Source organism: Meleagris gallopavo, chromosome 13 (assembly GCF_905368555.1).
Source record: "Meleagris gallopavo chromosome 13, MGAL_WU_HG_1.1, whole genome shotgun sequence".
Classification (NCBI taxonomy): Eukaryota; Metazoa; Chordata; class Aves; order Galliformes; family Phasianidae; genus Meleagris; species Meleagris gallopavo.
The window spans coordinates 15,538,910-15,562,703 of record NC_139416.1 but is presented as its reverse complement, the minus strand read 5'-3'; the positions used below and the strand labels follow the sequence as shown (position 1 = coordinate 15,562,703).

The 23,794-nt window shown below is 37.1% G+C and overlaps 1 protein-coding gene across 4 annotated transcripts in view; it reads right to left on the bottom strand.

Annotated features, from left to right (window-relative positions):
• CDH13 (cadherin 13) overlaps positions 1-23,794 on the bottom strand; it is a 431,693-nt gene that overhangs the window by 247,063 nt on the left and 160,836 nt on the right. For all 4 annotated transcript variants that reach the window (XM_010718092.4, XM_010718093.4, XM_085235261.1 and 1 more), the window contains exon 4: positions 6,390-6,506. In XM_010718092.4, the coding sequence (XP_010716394.1) occupies positions 6,390-6,506 (117 nt within the window). The remainder of the gene's footprint in view (positions 1-6,389; positions 6,507-23,794) is intronic.

Below are 23,794 nucleotides of genomic sequence, written 5' to 3'. Positions count from 1 at the left end.
AAACCTTTTCCCTAATCTACAGACAGATATGTGTATCCATTTGTTATTATGCCAGTATTTTCCCTTGGCTTAAATGACTACACTCACTATATACCTAGATAAAGCACCATACTAGACTGAACAAACTGAACTCTGATATACATATTTCTGCCCAACGTACAAGTGCACACAACTAGTACTAGTTATGTACTAGCACTGCAACTGGATTTTTTGTGTAATCTCAATCTTTCTTAGCTGAAATAGAAAGAGACTTATTTGTTAAGACTGCCTTTATTGCTTACATGAAATAAAATGCATCAGTTTCAGACTTTTTCCACTTTCTGCACAATTTTCTTCCACCCTTTGCTGTAAGATTCTCATCTCTGGATGTGTCTTTTCCTGTGTAGATTGATAGATACATTTCTTCTGCACACTTTAAAAGTGTTCTCCTTATGTGCCATCAAACCTTGATGTAAGAAGCCAGAACAATTTGTACTCGAGCAATTCCAATCTCTGAAAAGCATCCCCACCCTGCAATGCTTCCCAGGAGTCGATCACTCCACTATTTTTCTGATGGAACTGCTTTTACAGCTATCATAGCCTAAATACTCTTCCCTCTAGAGAAGTCAGAATTCTTGCTGATAGACACCTCCCCTCCTCTAAGCATCCTCTTTGATGTAACCTGATCATTTAGGCCTATGGTGGTGATCAACAAAAACAGATTAAAAAATAATTTCAAAATTTTCCTATGCAGCTCAGACATAGCTCTAGTTTCTTAGTAAGGAGTTTGTTCTCCTGTTTCTGCACTTTTTTTTTTTTTTTTGTAAAAGTCAAGTATTTAGAGCAAGAACTGAAATTGAGCTGGAATCCAGAAAGTTGGTAAAGAATCACACATCTCTTGGTTCTGGAAAGGCATTTAGGTTTATCTCCTCTATTCCACACATCATTCTGTTCTCTGTCAGAGTACACCGTTATCTTCCAGACTTGGACAAGAGTCCTAGCTAGCTCCTTTCCTTCACTCCCTCTGCTTCAACTGCCATTTTCTTCCCAATCTTCCAGTAGAAGAAATATACTTCAGTTTTCATTTCACTGGCTGATCTTGTTCTTTGCTGTCTTTCACATATCCTCCTTATAATCTACAATACTTCCCTCTAGGTTCTCTTCAAAAATTCTGTGGATCATCATCACGTCTCTCTTGTCTTTTCTATCACCTTCTTTTCAAATTTTGCCTCTAGTTTGGCATTTTTTCCAGCTTCGCCTTTAGTGCTTCGCGCTCCTCTTCTGTGAAGCATATAATTTATCATATACAAAAAGCCTCAATCAGATATCCACTCAAAAATAATAAGCTTCCAGCAGCTTTTCCATCCAGTTATCTTCAGTTTCCTCTCCTTTTTAGGTTTTTCTATCATAGTATTAACAGACAAGCTGTGTTTTCACTTAGCCTTAAATTCACAACTTGAAGGAGGAAAAAAGCCACTCTTCTTAAATTCACAGATTTGAAGAGGAAAAAAACTCTGATCATAGAGATTTCTATTGTGTTTGATAGCCTTCATAACTTTTTTTCCTTGAGCTTAGATCAGTTCTGCCATCTAATTGTCATTTGGCAGCTTAACTGTCCATCAGCACAGATGAAAGGCAGGGAATATATGTACACTATCTAATATAAAGCATGAGGAGAGCACCCACCACTCCTTTCATTTCCAAAAGGCAAACTAAACAGTCAAAAAGACCCCAACAAATTATCTTACTGGTAAAAACCAAAGTTTCGCATCTTCTTCATTCAGTCATTGTTTCTTACATAATCTCTAATGTTCTTCTTTGTCTTCTGGTCTACACCAACCATTTTAAGTTCAGCCAATTTTTGCAGGGACATTTAGAGCTTCCATATCTCATGTTAAAACAACTAGAAGTACTCCTTCTAATGAAGGGTATAACTTCAAATAATAGAATAATGGATTTATCATATATAAAAGTCAATCCTCAGCAAATCATTGTAATTACAGGATAATTCCAGATCTCACTGTTTTGTACTTCATTTGACTTGATGTGGACAAAAAAAAAAAGGAAGAGCAGCATATGGAGAGAGACTAAAATTGCATATCATATTCCTGTGCTATATCAGCACGAGCTAAACAAAACACATCAATAACAGTCAACAGTTGTAGCCTGGACCATCTGGACACATAGGCCCATAGTACCAAGAATGTATTAAAATATTTTCATCTCCCTGTGCTCCCTCAGGAACGAAGGATAATATGCAGCAGCTCAGATTTTGCTGAAAGGGGAGATTCCTTTACCTACAAGCACAGCATGTCTATGATAGTTATTTAATTAAGGGATCCCCTAACCAAGGGAGTGCAATGGCTAGGCAAAGCACTTATCCCTAAGTGGGTGTGATAAAAAGTCACAACAGAAAAGAAAACAGCCTCTACACATGTATTTCCTTGTTATACTACATACTGACTTTAAATTTTCTCATTAATTAAAACAATCCAATATTTCCACTTATCCAGTCACCATCTCCTTCCCAAGTTACAACATCAAATCTTGATCAATGAAGTCCTCTAAAATTACCATGATTTTCTTTTTATGCTATTGATTCCTAATTATGGAAAAAATTTTCTCCCTCTGCTCTCCTAGTTTTGTATATCTGCCTTGCTTCCAACCAAGTACTAATAAGCAGTTCAACTGCTGGCAGCTTCTGCAATCACTTCCAAACAACCTTGTGTATTTCCAGGCAGCATTGTGTTAGTGGGAGTTGGAAAACAGGAGGCAGTTAGGACAGAGGAATGAACTAAACTGGAAATTTTTCTGAAGTAGGTGGAAGAAAGGGAAAGTAACACTCAGGGTGAACCTGGAAACTTTCACGTAGGCACCACCTTCACCACACAGCAGCATTAAACAGAACAAGTTGTATTTGACCATCCCTACCCATATTCCATTCATTCAGGAAAGCTTTACATTTCTGATGAGCAGCAAGAGAAACTTTGGGAGAATAATGAAGATGAGAGGTAAACAAAAATAGTAATGATTCTCCACGCATAAAGTGCGTGGTTATTTTGATCCACCCCTCCCACCATCCACCTCTCCCACACACACACACACACACACACACACACACACACACACACACACACACACACTTCCCAACATTTAATTAGAATTCCTAGTTCCTACATGTTTTTATTGCTATTTATCACCTGAAGAACTTAACTTCTCTGGAAAATTATGTTGAGTATTGGAGTCAGAAATGAGCTTGACATCTTAAATACGCTCATGGAATTCCACTTTAGAAATTACCAAGTACTGTGAAGAACCAACATTCATGGAATGCCACAGAGCTATTCCAGCCCTGAAATTACACAGGGGACGACTTCTGACCCTTTATCAGTCAGTACAGTCCTCAGACATGTTTGGATACCTGTTATAGCTGCAGTAAGAAAAAGTGAGCCAACAGATGTTATACATTTTTCCCTGACTTTGATGATTTATTTTCTGTACCCTCTCAGACAAGTCACAGCAGAAGGCAACTTCCTGAAATAAAATTATTCTGAAAACGACTGCACAGGGTTGGAACTAATTCGTTTTTCCTCACTATAATGCTTGACAGACTGAATCAGCCGTGTTCATCCTAATAGGAAGCAAGCTCAATAATGTTCAGTATTATGTTTTTACTACACCCAAGCAGTATATTCTCTCAAAATGTTACTCTTTAGTTTCCCTTTGAGATTTTGCCAGTAGAGGTGGAGACACAGCAGTATTGGGTGACCAAAATACAATACATATAAGTAATACCTACAACAGTAAACTTGTGGGTTCCTCTGTATCCTGTAGTTCATACAAACAGTATGCCTGCCCATGCCTGAATAAAATAGGAAATACTCCATAGCTCACACTGAAACAAAATATTGCCCAAACTTGGAAGCATCTATTTAAATGCTACAATCATTCCTCAGCTATAGTCCCTTCCAGAGGTCTCTATTTCATATTTATATCACAGCTATGGAATAGGAAAGAACTGCATTCTCATAGAAAAGCCATCAGAGTTCAGCTCAAATTGATGCTGGCTCCTGGCCGAGTCACCCCCTCGCTCACAGGACCTGAAGATGAGCACACATCATAGGCGAGCCCAGGACACTGCTCAGAGTGTTGGGCAGATGGAGTGAGCTCTAGTGAGCCTGTGTTATGAGAATCTCTGCCATTTGCTTCACAGCAAAACTACACAAGTGCTCAGCCATGAATACTGGCAACTACATGATGAAACTATGATCCAGAATCTGTTTTCTCTTTCATTTTTCAAATTCTCATAGAACACGCAAGTTATCCATCTTCAAAGCTTGTGATCAGCATTCTTTACACTTTCTCTTTTTCTCTATAGGCCATAGAAATGACAGCTACAAAACACACCTGCAATGTCACCTTCACAGTGCTTACAATTGACCAGAGAGATGGTAAAGTTTAAGTTGAAGAATAACTATTTCTCAGGTCTCTCAGAAGTGTACAGAACTCTGGTAAATTCACAAACAATTCAGAATAAGCTTCTAAAGTTAAATGAAGTTTCAGCAGTTTGTGCAGGGTCTGAAACAAGTACATGAATTGGGTGTTTAAGGCACTCTGAACATCTCTATAGTTCAAACTTCCTCACATAGTTTATAAAGCTCTGTGAGATGTCAACAAAGACCTCAAATGGTTGCTTTTATTTTCAGCTTTCACTCCTACTGAGTTGTGTATCTGAAGAACAATAGATTCTCTTCCCTACATTCAACATCTTCGAGGCTCTAAACCTTTTTATTTATGCTTTATTAAGCATTCAGTTACAAATTACTGCAGTTGGCATGGAATATTTCATTCCCTTATTTTAAATATCTCCACAAGTTTAGTCTCACTCACTCTACATTATTACCTATAATAGACTATAGCCAAAATAGTGGTCTAGGTACCTATGTTGGAAATATACTGAAAAAAATCATATTTAAAAACTTAATAAACTGATGTCAGCTCAAGTATTTCAAGGTGCTGATCATCTGTAGTTCCTTTAATTTGATCATCAGTTGCAAAAAGGTATCTTAGGGCTTTTGAAAAACAGACTGCCAGATGCTCAAACAGTTCTGTGTTTGCACATCATCCACCACACTTAACATGTGATCCCTAACTACTACTTCACAAATTATAACAAATCAAGATGACAAGATGCTAGAAAAAAAAATATTTGAGTACAAGTAGGACCAGATTCATCTCATTTTGCTTAAGAAATCTCAATTACAGTGCTATCAACCTAAGCTAGCAATAAAAATACTTAATGGAGGCACTTTAGAAAGCAACTCAGATTACCTGAGGAAGAAGTAGAATGAGGGGGAAAAAAAACAAACAAAAAACAAGGCACCATATCTATGTATGTGAAATCTTTCCTAACCTCTCTCTCCCTTAAAATTGAGCAAGAGAAGTTTTAAAATTAACTATTTTTCACTAATATATTACCAACAATATTTACTAAGGTACTGCTCTCTAACTATCAAACTATGAAACATGACATGGAGTTCAGAAATTACTATAAGTTACAGAGAACGGAGAAGAAAAAACAGATTCTTTCATTTTACTGAATGGAAAACAATCTTTCCTAATTATTAGAGTAACTGATGAGGTCCAGGCTGGCTAAATTACACACTGATTGCACAGTAAAATTCTGCCCTTGAGCTGTGCATTTAGCTCTAGTAATCCCACTAGTGGGAATTGCGAACGTACTCCACAGCTCCATAGGCTGTCATGTCACTGTCACACCTACTAAAAGAGGGAGTTTCATAACTGTCAGTGTACAAAATATATTCATGTAATTACAACTTCTGATGCCTAAATAGCCATTTAAACCATTACTTGTATTTCACTTTGAATGATTTCGTATTTTAGCCATATACTTAAAGTTTTGGAAAAGAGTTGTTTGAATTCTAATTTACATGGATTCCTGTAGCCACAAGAACTTCCCATTTTTCCATCAAAAATAAACCACAAATGAGTGCAAAGTCTGTCTTAGTCTTTAGACATTATAAATGAATTCAAGTACATGAACTTAGAATGTTTTTACCTTAGGACATCCTAAGGGTTAAGATTAAAAACAAGGTAATCCATACTACTCAGTAAGTTATGCTCTGTAACATTCCCAACCTAGATTTCAGCCTCAGCCTCACACATAGACAGGTAGGCAGTAACCTCTATTACAGACAGCAGCTTCATCAAGCCATGTGGTTCTGATGAACACATTTTACCATAACATACGCTATCAAAGGCACCTGTGAATAAAAAGCTTTTATCTATACAATACAGACGAAAAAACATTAAAAACATTCCTTAAAGCAGAATAAACATTATTTAATATCAAAATTGGATCCTCTATATATTTATATTTTTAAAATTACCTTGCCAACTAATCTGGGAAATGGTGGTCTTTGATTTTCTGGAATTAATATTGGAGTTGCCAGAATAGCTCTTTTTTGTCTTGGAATTCCAAGGTTGCCTTCTATCTTAAAGATTTCCTAAAAAAGAAAAACACAAATTACAATGACTTTCAACATAACAATCAGTTGTTATTTCCACTCCCTATATCTTTAGGGAAAATTAAGATGAACTAACAGGCTTTACATTATGTTTTCCAACAATGAGTGATAACATAGTAAACTATTTAAAACTGTAGGTTTATTCTGCTTATCAAAGTAAGTGTAGACAATCCATATTCATTTTGTATTCCTATAGACCAGACTTAAACTCAGAGGACTGCTTAAATCATAAATTTTAAACAAGGTTTAGCTGACCTCAAATACTAGCATGGGACCTTTAAAAAACCCTACTTCAAATGTTTTACATATTTTTTTCCTATTATCACATGTGAAGTTGCATCTACACTCAGCCACTTCTCAGTCCACGCTTTCCAGCAAACAGAACTCAGAGGTGATTTTCCAAGATTGTCCCCAGCTGCTGTCTCAGACCAAACATTTGTAAGCTAGAAGTAAACAATGTACAACAAAGCCCAGGCATAACTCAGAATATCATCTAATAGGTTTCTTTTACATGGGGAAAACTCCACACTACCACATCTGAAAGAAAAGAAATGGACATGGTTTATACACAAGCTGCCTTTTTCTCCCACTGCATTTTCTGGGCTGTTTAGCTCTTGAGGAGCTTCAGGCAATTCAGCACTTCATGTACACTTTCCAGCATCCTCTAGCTCCTTGGAAGCCCTGCCCAGCACACCTCCGCCTTCCCTCCCAACCTTCTCTCTGATCCCCTCAGCGCTTTCTCTGTGCCCAAAGTGCAGCTTCCCAGACGCTGACCTCTCCTATTTCTTATCCTATACTTTCTGCAGATCTCTTCTCTACCTTCAGCTACCACGGTCAGAACCAGCCTTTCCCCACCTCCCAGAGCTCTCACTTTGATACAGGCCCCCTTCTAGAAGGAACATCACAACTTGCACTGCTTGGAGAATGAATTTTGAAACTGGAAAAGGTTCAGATCACCACTGTTTGTTCAGACAGTCGTGAGTTTTGTGAACCAAATCACAGGTTGAATGAAATGTCTGATTTTGGGAAGATAATTACATCATACCATGCAATTTTCCTTGTTTTCTCAATGCAATGAATTTTCCAATCAGTTCTGGAATTCAAGCTGTTGCTTTAATAACACCACTTTATCATCTAAGGACAGCTTCATCTCGATGCTGTACTTCTATAAAAAGGCAAAAATGAATGGGTTCTCTTGATGATACAATCTGAACATCAGTCAGGAATTCCTCAGGCTGCTCCTGCTGCCATCTGCATAGGAGCCTCCCACCTACACTCCCACACAGCGTATCACCACCAAGATGTAAAGCAGTGCTATGAGCTTCAACATGACTTTGTAAATTTGGTGACAAACAGCAACGAGGAAAGCAAGTCTTCATCTGTCATCTTTAGCCATGATAAAGTCAAAGAGCAGCGAGAACAACTCTGCCAGTTTTCATAACCTGTAGAGGCTCACCCTGATTTGGAATTCCCATCTCTCCCAAAGGCTTTGCCACTTCTCTTTAATCTTTCAGCTTAAGGCCACTTGGGTCCCTGTTTTTGTCTTTCAATTCCTCTCCCAAAAGAACTTCCCCTAATAAAAATTCATGAGAAAGTTCAAGATAAAAACACATGACATGTCAAATAAAAGGAGCTGAATTCTGTCCAGAGGCAAACATGCAGAGCAGTAAGCTTTCAAAATCACTCACACTGTAAACACAGCAGACAGTTTGGCTGGCACGTATCTGTGACGTTGCTAAGAAGAGCAAGAATAAATGACTAGCAGTATGCCTAGGAAGAAACACCAGCTCCTTCGATTAGCAGCAGCAGTGCAGAACTGATAGCAGATCTGACTTGTGATTACTCCTATATTCAAGGCTACCCATCTGCTCCAAGAACGTGTAAGGATGACCTCCCAGATGCATCATCACTGGAAAGGAGTATGGCACACTTAGATTTACATCTCTTTGTATCATGTTTCTTTTTATGCTAATTTGAGGAGTAAAAGGAATTTTCAGGCTGCTCAATACCAAGACCTCTCAAATTTCGGTAGTCAAGGACCCACGAGCAATTAATTCACCACATTTTCATGTGTCAGGTTACCCTTACACATGTGCAGAAAGTCCAAAATTGAATACACTCACTTTTTCTTCCAATGAGTCAACACTGCAGTCATTAATACAAAGAAGCCAAGTTTCAAGGAAAACAGCAGGAAGAAAAGGCTTCGGGCATCCAAGTTCAGATTTCTGAGTAGGACTTGGGAACAAAATTATCTTTTTAAATGCAATTAGTTTTTTTGCAATGGTAAAGAAAAGAAAGCTTTTGGAGATTGGACAAAAACGTAAGCACTTCTGCTGAGTACATTTCGTACTATTTATTCTTCAGATCACACTGGTGTTTTGTTTTGTTTTTTTAACTACTTCTTGATGAATTTTCTCTGCTTCATCATTCCCTGGTGCCTAACTGTTGCTGTCAGACACAGCAACATGGCTGATTAAATGAGTACCAAAAAGCATCACTATAGAACATGGGTAAACAGAAAGAAAGAAACAAGAGTATTTTACCAACAGGGTGTTTGTGGTTATCTTAAAAATTTGTTTGGGAAAAAAAAAAAAAGAAAAAACAGAAGATTTTGCTTAGTGCCAAGCAGTTGGCAACTGATGGCTTGAACCTCAATCAGTATATAAAAGAGAAGGCGAGAAATTGAAGTTATATGCACACTTAGCACCTGATTCAAAAATCAAAACTCTGAAGAGGGTCCCATTGGAGGACGTCTTGCTTACATAAAGCAAATTCAGTAAAAATGCTTAATTATTTGAAGAAATAAATTACATTAAAATTAAGAAAATATATACACTTTATAATAAACAGTGCATTTCTAAGAAGAGTGCACTGAGAGTAATAATTGTTTCTCTGTTTGCAAATTTTTTAAAACAAAAATAAAGTGGTAAGATTTCTCTATTTGTACTTTTTAATTTCCTTGTCAGACCCATGATCACTATGTTCCAGCTCCTTTTTTCCTGATTAGAATCCAACTGTCATTTCCTTACCCAATGCACTATTTCATAACTAGCTTTTCAGACCCTATTTTTCATTTCATTATATTTCTTTTCCAGTCATGATTTCAGTACTTAAAACAGCAATAGTTCAGAACCAAAGAGCTGATTTTGCCAGCAACAAAGCTTGATTTCCTATTTGCATTAAGCAAGCAACAAACATAGCTAAATTTTAGAAAAATGACTTGGCCCAATGAAAAAAAAAGTCAGTTCAAATTTCTTCATTTCCTTTGAGAACTCACCAGTCTGGGATTTTGTTGTTGTTTTTCCTTTATGTTTTTTGCTAGGGGCTCTTGGGGTCATTGCAGTTCTTGAATATTTGAATGAATGGCACAGTTGCTATCTGGTAGCAGTACCATTACTCTCAGCAAAGCAAATTTCATTAAAACTTGTCATGGGAATGAGGTGGCTGAATACTTATTGATTTGTCACAATAAGGGTTGGAAGCATCATTAGAGTGGCAATCTGTAACACACTAACTACGCTGACCAGAAAAGTGTTGAATTTCTACCATTCATTACTTTTAGATACTAAGCTTGATGGCCTAAAATGGGGACAATTCGAAGTTCCACTACAAAAAATAAACAAATGTAAATGGATGTTCATTGTAAGAAATTTTTTTGTGGTATTCAGTGATGCATCATTTTTTCTCCTAAATAATATTGCCGCACAAGATTGAAGTGCAGATCAACTTAAAAGAAATCATTTTTATGTCATTCTTGGCTGAAATTTCAGACTTGTGCTCTAATCTTCATTCAGTGATGATTGCTTTATATCTTATTTCCATCATTAGATCTGTTACTAACAGCAGTATAACGGTTAACGATTTCTAAATATTCAAAAATACTTTCTTGTGTTTTCAATAATACAAAAAAATAAGTGTGCTAATAATTCCTCACAGTTAAAGAACAACTGTTTAAGTAAATAATTAACCTCAAATAAATAAATCTGAGATCTGTAAAGGTCAATAGCAAATACAGAAACATCTGCTCAGAAATAGTTTGTCCTCAATGACTGCAAATGCCAGCCTGAAGAAAAAAAAAAAACTTCAAAAGAACAAATCCAGCCAAAAGCTGCTATGAAATCTCAGTTACTTCAGAGCATGCAAGCTTCCAGGCCCATGAATTATGGTCAGATATGATATATGAGTAAGGGAAACTGTTCTGGAAACTTGATTTGTGTGGGTATTTTTACCATTTTATAAGGACTGCTCTGAAAGCAATACTCCCTATGTTGGCCCACAGCATTGGAGGCAGATGTTGGTGGTATAGCAGTACAGGCTGAACCTTCCCACCAGTATTTCATTCCAGTCTGTTATCCTGCAACAGATGGCAGCAGAGGGGCAGTCTGACAGAATGGCATCTAACATGAAGTGTGGATGAAGCAAAGGTGGGTCACTGAATTCCTCCATGCAGAAAACACTGTAATCATTGACATTCATGCATATTTGCTGAATGTTTATAGAGATCAAACAGTGGATGTGAGCACAGTGAGTGGTGCCTTTTAGCAGTGGCAACAACAACGTGAAAGAAGACACATTCCAGATGGGCACATGTAGCTGTCACACCACAAACTGAAGAGCAGCTCAATCAGTTCATCCACACAAATCAGTGGATTATGACTAGGGAACTGTGTATGGAGCCGATTATTGGCTTCAGTGAATTCTAAATGATGGTGACAACATTTGGATAATGCAAAGTTTGCACCAGGTGAGTCCAATGAATGATCACACAAGAACAGAAAGAACATCATATGCAAGTTTTTCACGACCTACTGAGCCAACATGAGGTTGCAGATTCCTGAATCACATCTTTACTGGTGATGAGACATAGTGTCCCTGTTAAGAGCTAGAGACAAAATGGCAGTCCAGGGAGTGGCAGGACTTTAATTCCCCATCAAAGAAAAAATTCAAGATGCAGCCCTCATCAGGTACAATGATGCGTTCTGTCTTTTGGGATAGGAAAGGTGTGATCCTTCTAGATTTCCTAGGCCTGGACAAACCATCAACTCTGACCACTGCATTGCAACACTAAGCTGAAGGCTCAAACTGCCAGAGTCAGGCCAGAGTAGTAGACAACCTTCCTCTTGCAACACCATAACGACAAGCTCCATACCAGTTTGAAGACCATGGAACAATCACCAATTTTGGCTGGATTGTTCTACACCATGCATTGTATAGTCCAGATTTGGTACCTTCCAACTTACATCTACTCAGACAGATGAAAGATGGACTGCATGGGCAACATTTTCCTAGCAACGATGCTGTCACAGGAGCTATGAAATGGTGATCACCTTTGCTGGTACCAATTTTTACAAGCACTACATGCAGACTCTTGTTCATTGCTGACAAACATGCATAACTAATGGTGGTAAACTATACTGAAAAATAGTGTTTTGTCACTGAGAAGTTTCTTTATCAAATAGTGTTATTATGCTCTTTGTAGCTGATGTAGTTTTGAGGGAAGTAAATAGGAGGCATTACTTTTGGAGTGACTTGCATAATTGTTAGATAAATAGGGAGGCAGATCCCTAAACAGCCTAGTCAATACACCCATTAACTTCATAGATACTTGATTATCTCAGACTAGATCTTTGCTACTGCATTCAGCAAGCTGTGCTACAGGTATTTCTATAAGATGGAGGTTACTTGATCTACAGGAGTCAAGAACACTAAAAAAAAGTTGAATTATTGTTGGAAACGTTTGGTAATGCATAAATCACAACTATTTTAATGTTAATTTGTTCTAAAGTATTTTTGCAATGCATGTGACAAATAATGTAAACTATTATGCAGACAAATCTGAACTTCAGCTTTGTGAAGTGATAGGTTCCATTATCATCTTGAACCTCAGCAGTATCTTTTGTGGTGGAAGATTCTTGTTGCCATGCAAGTATAAGTTTTATTCACCTTCATACCTGCCTCATTCTGTGTCAGGAAAAACATTTTCTAAGATGATAATGGAATGAATGCCATTAACTTTCCCTTCTGTACACATTAACCATAGGAGTTATCTGTTCCAAGAATAATACAGAACTGGTGATCAAGTGTTATATATTTATTTTAAATTAACAATCCAAACTTTTCTTGTCATCATTTAGTGGGTGTTACTTGCATTTTGAGCCATACGTAACCTTCTCCTTCAGGAAATTCCATACTGGTTCCACACTGCTCATTAAATATAATGAGATACCCCTTATACATAAGGGATCAAACAAGCTCTGACTGACTGCATCTGTCAAAAACATTGCAAATACGGGCTTAAGGAAAGAGACAATGTCTGACCTATGCCTCGGTCTTCACCCTAGCACACTAACAACACATCACTTATTACCACTAAAAATACCCTTCTCCCCATTTGTACTGTGCTTACACCACTTGCAAAGCAAACAAATCCGACGGTTCTTATAGCATGGCAGAAAAAAATAAAAGATGTCTCAATCTTCAGCAGCTTAAGTAAATGTAACATAGATAAAAGCAATTGCCAAGCCATACAACCTGAAGTAAAAGTGCCCTGTAATGAAATTTTACCTTGAAAACAGTGGATTTCTTTTAATTATTGCTGTTCTTCATTCTGTTTTGTTTTTCATGAAAGTATCACCCATTGAACTAAGAAACCATACTGCAGTTGAAGATCATACTACACATTCTGGAGTTCTGAAGCAATTAAAACCTGCATGAATCTGATCCTCCTGAAAAATCAACTAAAACCACGTGGAAAATTAATTGCATAGCATGGACACAAAGCCTTAGCTCCTTACTTTTAAATATTCCTATCCACTAAGCAGAGTTTTTTCCATCTACATTATAAGAACTCATGATGCAAACTCTTCTCCTTAGTTCCAACAAGCTTCCAGAATGTTGAAGATACTCTAATTTCCAGAGTGAGAAAGAGAAAAACCATATAGAAAACACACCTTGATTCTAAGGCACAATAAGTGAACCAGCGATGGACAGAAGCCTATATAAGGTCACAAAAGTTGTAGATCAGACTAATGTAAACATAAATTTGGAACAGCACGAGCAGCTATGAGCAAGCTGTTTTATGTTTCAGTATTGGAGTAAAAGAACAATTCTTAATAAAGAAATTTTGTTTCTTACAAGAAATAAGTGCTATTCATAGCAGAAGTTGCTCTACCTTGGAAAAGCAGGTTTCTATCTCTTGCTGCAGGGCAGCAAGCTATAAGTATGTGGAAGAACACTAACATTTTATACCCATGTTCTGGATTGCACAAAAGCTCTGAAATCCACTGCATTATAACAGGGCTGCACAAAAGCAATTTCATATTACCCTAAAGCAATAATATTATATGTTAAAATCATGTATACTGTTTAATAGATCTAGTAGCTGCAATCTCAGGCCCATATCTGAATGGGTCCATAAAGCACATTTCTCCCTATCCTCTCCAAGACTCCAAGCTGTGATTACAGTTCAAATCTTCTCAGCCTTGCTTCCTCAGCAATTTTTTCAAGCTCTATTACTACATATTTGTTTTTATCTCTGTTTTCTCATTATCTCCATTCCCTCAACAAAATAGCCTGTAATATAAATAAAAATTCATTGATTATTTACCCTATTATTCTCTAAACTCTGTGATCTCTCTATTCTTCCAGAACACCTCCTGCAATCCCAAATTCCATCTCCCCCACCTTACTGCACTCCAGGTGGCAGTGTAATTCTACCAACCCTGCAATTGCATTGGAAAATGTTCATCATTGTGAATTTGTTTCTCTTGAGACTTGATCATACAATCCCACCCAAATGTAGTAATCTAAAATTTGTATTTTTGTTTACCAGAATGCCTTTTAATTTTATATATATTCTTAGGTCTTTTCCTTCAGAGACACCCTTCTTGGCATTACACCTCCAAAACCTTCCTATTTCACCCAATTTCACCCAGCTTCACCAGGTAACCAGTCCCTCACAGAAAGCACAGTCAGTATCAGAGCTTCAGAAATAGAGCTTCAGAAATCCTAGTAGATTTTATGAACACTTCTGGTGCAGGTCCTTCAACTCATTCAACGCAAGAAAAGTAACAGCAATTCCTTATCATGTCCCTTTATTTTACCCCGACTTTCTCTTTAAAAAGCAGACATGATGTGCATGAAGTACTACAGAAAAGAATAGACATATATGCAATAGATTAGACCTGATAAAATCCCATATGCAATTTCACAAAACCTAGGAAAAAAAATCCAGAACGTAACCACTAAATTTATGTCCTACAGCCCTACTCTGTACATTTTTGCAAGCTGAACTATGCATGTGCAGTCAGTTGAGCACACCCAGATTAATTATAATCTTTGCACAGCACAGATTACCTACAGGAGATTTGGTCCAGTGTACTACAAAAAAAAATATGAGCTAGTTACCTTATGCTGAAAAATAAGACACGTTTAATTAAGAATCGAAGAAGTCTGTTTCTTCTTGCAATAATCAAGGGTTATTTACCTGGAAGGGAGTTTGAATACTTTCCTTTCCATTAATTTAATACTGAATTTAAGCTGAAATGCCCACAACAATTTCTTCCTCCACTCCACTGTGTCAAATACCAGCAAAAATAATACATTATACGAGATTGCAATGCAGGAATGCATTATGTTGACATCACAGATCTGCACAACAATTCTCAAAAAAAAGGCTAGATATATTCTATCAGTCTTTACTATGCATGTGTGGTGCTTTACAGAGCTGGCAGTCTTTTTATGCTTTTCCCATACAGGAGCTGCCAGACTGACAAATGGAGTGGTAGTCTTTGATGAAGACAAAATGCCCACTTAGATCTGGGCTGAGGCAAAAACTCCTCATTCACCAAACTAAATTTGAAATTTGGACGAAATGTTAGTACATTAATCCACTTCACAGCTTGGTCTAGCTACTCAGAACAAATTAATTAGCAGGCATTAACTGAGTGCAAAGAGCCAAAATGGTAGTGTATTAATCCACTTCACAATTTGGGTTGTATTTTCACTCTTCAATACAAATGAATTAACAGACAGTAAGTGTCTGATACCAGAAGCTTAATTCAGTTCTGTGATACAAATAAGGGACTCGGGTGTACCATCTTTTAGACACTACCTCTTAATACCTCAGTGGTATTGGCATTGGAACAGTATGGAATGTTGACTGCAGTTGTTAAGAATAAAAATATGAGACCCAAGTGTCCCCTGTATTATTTGAGTCTACCACAGTGGCCTAATTAAATTCATATGACAATACCCAGTAGTTCTAAATCAGTGATAGGTCTGGACAATCTCGAAGGCCTACACAATATTACTGAAGAAGACAGCATGAAGTTTGTTGAGAGTTATTTAAAATTGACATTCAGAAAATAAACTTGTTTTTTAAAAAGTATGGCTACCATGACACTTAAGAGTCATTCAATAACACTGTATTTCCAGACTAACGTTCCACAGAACTTCTAATACATGCTAGCTAGAAATGACAAGGTTGCCTTGTAATTGCCAGATCTGTTTGAGGTATGGGGAAATCAAAGATCAGCTTTTCTACAGAACACTCTCACAGTAAAAGCAAAAGATGCAAGAAGAAGGCTCTGACACAGTGTTGGAGATCTCAGTGGATTCTCACTTTTCTCCTTAATCACATGCAGGCAATTAAGTCTAATTCAGGAGATTCACAGAGTGTCACTCTCACTGGTATACTGGAACAGACCAATAATTCATGAGCTCTAACATCAAGATGTTAACAATATTCATTGCTACATGCTTCAGGAAAAAGATTCTAACATGGCAGGAGCTCCAGTTTACTAGAGTTTGAAACTTTTCTTGAATTATAACTACTGGAACTGAAGCCAAGCACAGCTTTACAATACATGAGATGTGACATTGATAGTGTAATGTTATATGTTCAAATTCATATGTTTAGATCTAGGCATTCTGTACTAACAACCTGCAGCCACCGTAGCACAGAAGTATTTATATTCCCTCCTTCATATCTGTTGACTTTTATATGTTCCCATGGGATAAGAACAGTCACCACATACACAAACACCAAGTAAACAGGTCTTATTTAAGTTTCCTGACCAAGAGAAGACAGATCCAGCCTCCCTTCCAGCCTGTATGCCATCTGCTCAGCATCTCCACTGCTGCTCCTACTGACTTACTTTTGTAGCATTGGCCATGGGTTTCTGGTTGGTGGGACACAGCAGGCAAGAACTTAGGAAAGAATAAACTGCTAACACTTTGGGTGTTGGCAGCATAAGAGCACTCCATAGACCCTGACTACTCTGGAGCTACTGAACAGGGAGACAAATAGCAGACCAGTTAAAATACTCATAAGGAATAGAGAAGATATAAGTTATATATTGTTCTCATAAGTGCTTCCAGGGACTTTCAAGAAGATCATGTTATTTTAGAACTTGCACCTTACAGATCTAAAAATTCTATTCAGAACTCAACTTCTAATCCAGTGCCTTTCTGAGAAGCAATGCCTTCAAAAACCTGAGCTCTGACCAAAACAGAATATTATATACCTCCTAGTCTCCACTTTGCTTGCAAACACTGTGCTAAGTCCAATCAAAATGTTCTATTTTAATCTAGCACAACGTTCTTCCAAGGCCAAGCAAGTCATTAATGTGAGACCAACTATGTCTGCTGCCTTTACTGACACACTGGCATTTAAACAGATTTCTGGAATTAAAAACCTGAGTACCCAAAGCTTGAGCAAAATCATCAAAAACACTCTACTCCTTTATCCACTCTGCGTCATCATCCATCATGCAACTAGTTCCAGAATAATTTTGAATGGGCTGTATTTAAATAGCATTATGAATTCACAAGATAGTTCTGTTCTTGCCACACACACCAAGTACAAAAGTTCTCCTTCAAAAAGTGACCAAAACCCCACTGTGTACATCAGATTATGCATAGCGTGCTGTATTTATAAAGCGCAGAGTTTCCAAGGAATGTACAATTAGTAATTCTACTCTGTTATTCAGATTCCTTTGCACCATTCCCTTTGGTATGTGAATGCAGCATTACAGCAAAATCAAACTAACAGCTTAGTGCTTAAGGTTCTGATTGCTGCCACCTTAACATTTGAAAGTGAAGAGTAATATTAGTCTCTTAAGTTAAAACAGCTTTATTTAGCCAAGTTTACCTAATAGAGGTTAATAAATCACAGCATTCATAATTTGATACATTTTTGGCCCTGTTTCAGTTTACAAACCATGCACTAACAGACCTTGAAATCTGTGAATAAATACATTATCTACCACGATATGCAAGTTTCTCAGATGAGTAATTTTTGATCCTCGGACTGTTCAGGCAGTTGCTTAGAAACATTTATTTGTATTAGATACACAGGTCACGTGGTATTATTTTTCTTTTCAGATTGGATGGATTCTGTGAAGCAGCAGCAGAGCATGAAATGCAAATTTCATGATATAAAATTCAAAAGTTGCTTTTGGCAAGGATTTGATTTATTACATTCACAGCACAAGATGAAAACAAAAAGGTTATCTCAGTGATCAAAAAGACTTGACAGGACAAATAATGTCCGTGCCACTTGGAAAACTAGTGACATTGTTGTATAACAGAAAAAATAAAAGCACTAAAAATAAAGGAAGTGCAAGAATCAGCAGGGAGCACAACTTTGGATCTTGTTGGCTGAAGAGATCTTTCATAGAAACACAAAGATAATAAAGATTAGGTTGGAAGCTTGCAAGAGTCTTGCTACAGAATGAACCATAATATGTGCAATATTTCCTTCACTCATCATCTACATAGACATTTTTATCTTATTCTCCATTCATTAGTACATTCCACAGACTAGCATTTTCTCTCCTAGACTAAAGTCTAGCTAGTTTAGTCAGGAAGAATGATGGAGATTGAAGGAAGTTGTTCAAAACTATGGAAAAAGCAAATAAAGAAAAAACAAGTACTCTTGTTCACATCACTCATGTTCTTGTGCATTAAAACTGAAAAAAATCCTAGTATTTTGCTGTAGATTATGTAAGTATGTAATGGAACCTTTTTTCCCCCCTGCTGATGTATGAGAAACCTTGAAATCCACACCTTTTTGTTTAACTTTATAAAGCACTTGTATTTGCCTAGGTGTTTCTGCACTGATAGCAGTAATTCTTCTTTTCTATTGGAAGAAGTGATTTATAAAAGCAAAATAACTTGTTCAAAATTAAATATAGAGTTCTGCAAGCAAAAGCTGCTTCTCTCCATTGGAGAGAACCAAATATGGCAAAACTATGTTACTGAATGCACTCAAACTGATCCAGGCTACTCCTACAAACTATAAAACATACATTCTAAATGCAGCCAAAGTGGTGAGTACCAAACATGACAAACCCTGAAGGAGAAAAGTTTGTTGAAACAACGGAGACAAACTTAGAAAACAACAGTAATTCTTTCATTATTATTTCTGTAAACATTTAAAGCCAGTCTGAAAGAATTGAGGGATAATAAATCCATTTTGCAAAGAAAATACATCTGAGTTTTTGCTAGACTTCATAATGTCACATCAGAATATAAAGGTGGCCTGATACTCAGTGACACTTGTGATAGCCAGCATCTCACCTCACTGCCAATGGGCAAAGCCAGGCAAACATTCTGGTACTCTCCATTGAGCCAGCAGCTGTGCTTTCACTAATGCCAGTGAGGCCCAGAGACAGCAAGTGTGCCCACAGCTGCAGTCTGACATCAATATAAAATATTTGTGCCACATATGATTTAAATCAGGCTTAGTTTTGGGTGGATTGTGACTAACCCTTGATTAAGTTCAAGTCCTTCTGCTAGCAGAAACAGCACTGAGTGAATGTGAAAGATGTATGTGCAGCCCTGGCTTACTGTTTAACAGCCTATCTCATAAATCCTGGTAAAGGCATTCCAGGAAACAGCCAGGAGTGTTGTCACTTCACGAGCATTTCTCTCAATATTGCTGAATGCCGAAGTGTTATTAATGAAGTATTAAAACACTGAATATGAATCTAACTAGAAAACAGAGGTATAAATTTTGATTTCAGCAAATACAATCTTCTCCTTAAACTCAAATTTCTCCACCGTGTACTTTAAATTGCATAAAAACTTTTGCATCCCTTAAATAACAGTTAGCTTTCACCTTTTTCCTTGCCTTTCCCTGATGCACATTTCAGTCAGATCATGCTCATCCACCCTCAGTAATATATATCTCCCTTCATAGCTGCATACAGTAACCTGGTTTAAGGAGCATGAGCTTATAAATCGCCATCCTTTGCCTGCCTTTAAGTAAGGCAGATAAAAAAAAGAACCAACATCTGAGCTAAGATTAAAAGCTGCATTCATATTAAAGAATGGTGTCTTTTTACCACTGAAATTGAAGCTGTAGATTATTCTAAGCTGATAAAGCACTACAGTGGGCAGAGGACTTTCTCATAGTGAACACTGCTGTAAAACAATTTATCTACAAGAAAGGAAACAAGTTTGCATAATCCATTAATGGTTGGTTCAACTTTAGAGGAATTTGCTATATAAATATCTCACCCTGGGGAACTGTTTTGCCAAAATAACTCATGAAAAGATTTGAGCAACTTAACACTGATAATTAATAGGATTTTTCAGTATCACAACGGACAATGACATCCTCCCACATAAATTCACTGTCTCACCAGTGAAGAGACAAACTTGGCAGATCAGAAAGCAAAAAACGAATTAACTCAGCACTTGCAAAAATGCTAAGTAGATTATATGTTTTAACTGATCATCAAAAGGTGTTTTACAGTACTTTCTTCACAAACATTCTGTGGCTCAGTAATTATCACTTTAGAAATCTTAATTAATAGTTCATCCATCAATTGTTCAGCTGCCATTTCTAATATTCTGCTGTCACACTGGAGAGTTTGACTAAACATAATCAAGTACCATTATGTTGTTAAACACTTTGCTAGCAATCACATGTTGTGCTTTAAGTTTAGGTGTCAATATTAAATCATCAAGAAAGATTACCAAAGCTAATTCTCTCATAGTCCCATCAGCAATGCCTTGCCAACTACAATCCTGTAAAGACTCACAATTTACAGTGAACCTTACCTGCTTTTGTGGTCACATAATTATTTTTATTATGCTTTGTGGCAATGTTGGCTGCCAAAAGAGGTTGTCCTAAATTCCCAATGTGACAAAAATCAATTTTCAGATGCAAATGAGGGTGCTATAGGTGACATTTTTCATACCCAATAAATTGCTTGTCTGTGGCTTTGAACTAATGGCCACATAAACAAGAGAGATTGGTGCTGAGGTATTGCATTATAATCTTAGCAAAGTTTTATGAGACTCATGCTACAGGCAGCAAAGAGAAACTATACCAAGAGAGGGGGCATGAACAATTTGAGGAAACCTGTGAGAACAGAGAGTTCTTTATTTATGAGTTGGTTTTCCACTTACAATCTACTTTGAAAAAAATAAACAAGTCAGTGCTCTTTATGACATCTGCCTGCCACATTTAGCTCATTATTCTCCAATCCTCCTCTTCTCTATCCCTTAACTTTCTTCCCAGTTTCTCTCCTAAAGAAGTTTGTCCAAATGGGATTCCTTCCTGTTACTCAATGGCTGTTTCTATTTATCCTCCCTTAAGTGCAAAAGCAAAAGCAGAGAGAAGAGCCACTCAGGTGGCCCGCAAAACTTCAACAGAAGTGGCAGTGGAGCAGAATCAGCATCCCACTGACATCTCACTGAAGTTCTCCTCAGGCAGTTGAATATTCTGCCATTTCAGACTATTTTGTTTACTTCCTAGGTGCAAGGATCACAACAAGATCATTCCCAGAAAGGTTTGGTTTTGTTTCTCTTTTCCTTTGAATCACAAGCACTTCAATCTTTGTTTTAAGCAATGAAGGAATATATATCATTTTTGTGCTATTAAATCTCTGTACTCACACTGCAAATACATTTAAACTTCACAGTTCCAGAAATCCAGTGAATCCAGTCACAGCATTACCTTTAAGAACAGCAAAAGCTTTTTAAGAGACCCCATTGCCCATGTTGGAACAACTACAGTTCAAAAACAAGTCAACATTTGCACAAAACACTTGCAATTTTTATAGGCTTGTCTGAGGCTTAGCTTGGATAATCACAAACTTTTTGAGCCTGAAAGTTTAGTACGGAATTCCTGAGAGACATTTATTCATACAATACAAACAGAATCACGATACTTTGATGGTATGTTGGTAGTATTGTTTACTACTATAGCTTTTCAAACCTCAGAAGTTTTGAGTAAATTTAAAGTTTCAAAAGCTAAAGACTTGAATCTTGAAACAAAAGATGAATGTTTGTTATTTCACCTTTTTCTCATGTTAGAAATATACAAACAGTACTAAAAAGACAAGGAACTGAATTTTGCAGACTTAGTCCATCCATCTGCTCAAATAGGAAAATAATTTTGGATTCAAATTTTACAAATACCTTTTAAAAGCCTCTTGTGTTGACATAGTCAAATAATAATAATATTGCTGCTGATGATACTTAGTCATGAACTTTTTTTTTTTGGTTTGGAGTAGAAGGAAGAAAAATGTATTTTCTTTTGCTCCTTGTCTAGCTCTCTCCTCCTGAAACATAATAGCTCCCTCTAAAGTCAAGAAGACACTGTGTTTTGATTTCACCTCTGCTGATGATCCTGACAACTAGGGAGCAGAACAGGCTTCTAATACAGTGCAAACACAACTTGGAAAACGCAGTTTTAAACTTTTGCTTAAGCCACTTCTCTGGTTGGGCAACTATTATTACTGTATTCCTCAGAGACAACAGTTTATTTCTATTGCCAGAGCAACACCTGGCAAGGCATGCATCTGAAATTCGGGCATCATGCCATGACCATCCCCACCCTGCTCTTACAAAAAGAGAAATTACGATGGAAAGCATGAAACACAGTGTTCCCTGCCTTTTAAGGTCACCAAAAAAATATATCTCACAAGATCGCTAGTATTAATCTAGCTTCCCTGTCAAATGCCCTCCATCTCTTCATTCCATTAGTCTTGTAACCCATGCAAGTGTTTAGAAAGCAAATCTTCAATTCCTAAAGTCCAGCAGTAACTTAGGTGGCTGAATTTCCTGATAAGATGAAGTTCTCTTTGCACTACTGCCGAGCACGTAAGAAGTGCCTACCACTAAATTCCTCGCCAGGAGAGGATCACCTTCCATTAAGTCCACATCTCAGAATATCACAGTGTCTTCATCCTCTATGACCACAGCAAGTACAACAGGTTTGCACACACTGTAGATTGGCAGTGGTTATGTAGAGCATGTTTTTACTCCATTTTATAGTTCTTCCAGTCTGGGAAGCACACGTAGAAAAATTTCTACTAAGAAGCAATTCTACAGTCCCAAGCTTCTTTTCTACTGTTCAAAGCCACTCATTTACATCAGAATTAATTTAAAAATATAATACAGCTTAGTTTTATGAATCTCCAATAAATGGAGAGCCATTGAGCTGTGTACTTTGTATTCCACATATAAGTACCAAAGACATAAACATACTGGGATAAATGAATCTACACTTGTTTAAAAGTTTCTATAAACAGATACAGGTCATCAGTCCAGATATTCTCTGCTTTGTTGATGGTTGCTATAAGAACAGATTGCTCCAATTTCTCTGAAGTGAACATGAGACATTCCATTAGTTAAACCTTTCATAATTAGAACAAAGCAGGTAGCAAGGCTATCCCTTGTCTTATCTATGTATTTGTAGCTGGAATTCATTAACTTGTCAGCACTGATTCCTTTTGAATAGGAAAGTAAGGAAAAAAAAGGCAGTGTGCAAATCAATATCAACTGTTAAGTCATGTTCTTGTTTAGCACAATGTCAGATAGGAAAAAAAAGAATTAAGAAACAACTTTATTGCAGAAAAAAAAAATTCTTAATTTTTAATACAAGAATTTCTACAGTGAATTACATAAATTTTAACATGGAACAATTAACTTAAGGCAAGAAGAAAGAAGAATTTTTTGGAGGTGAGCCAAGGCAGGTAAAGATTTGTTTGAATATCCACTCTGAGCAACCTGATCTAGCTGTAGATGTCCCTGTTCATTGCAGGGGAGTTTGACTAAATGACATTCAAAGGTCCCTTCCAACCGGAGTGACTGACTCTGACTCTCTGTGCCAAATAGTTCAATCTTCCTAGAGAATGGAAAAGTCAGTGAGTACTACACAGCAGGCTGCAACAAGATCTCCAAGATGCCTGTCCACCCTGAAACTGAGCTCATGCAACCCAACAAGTGGTTTAGACTGGACATAAATC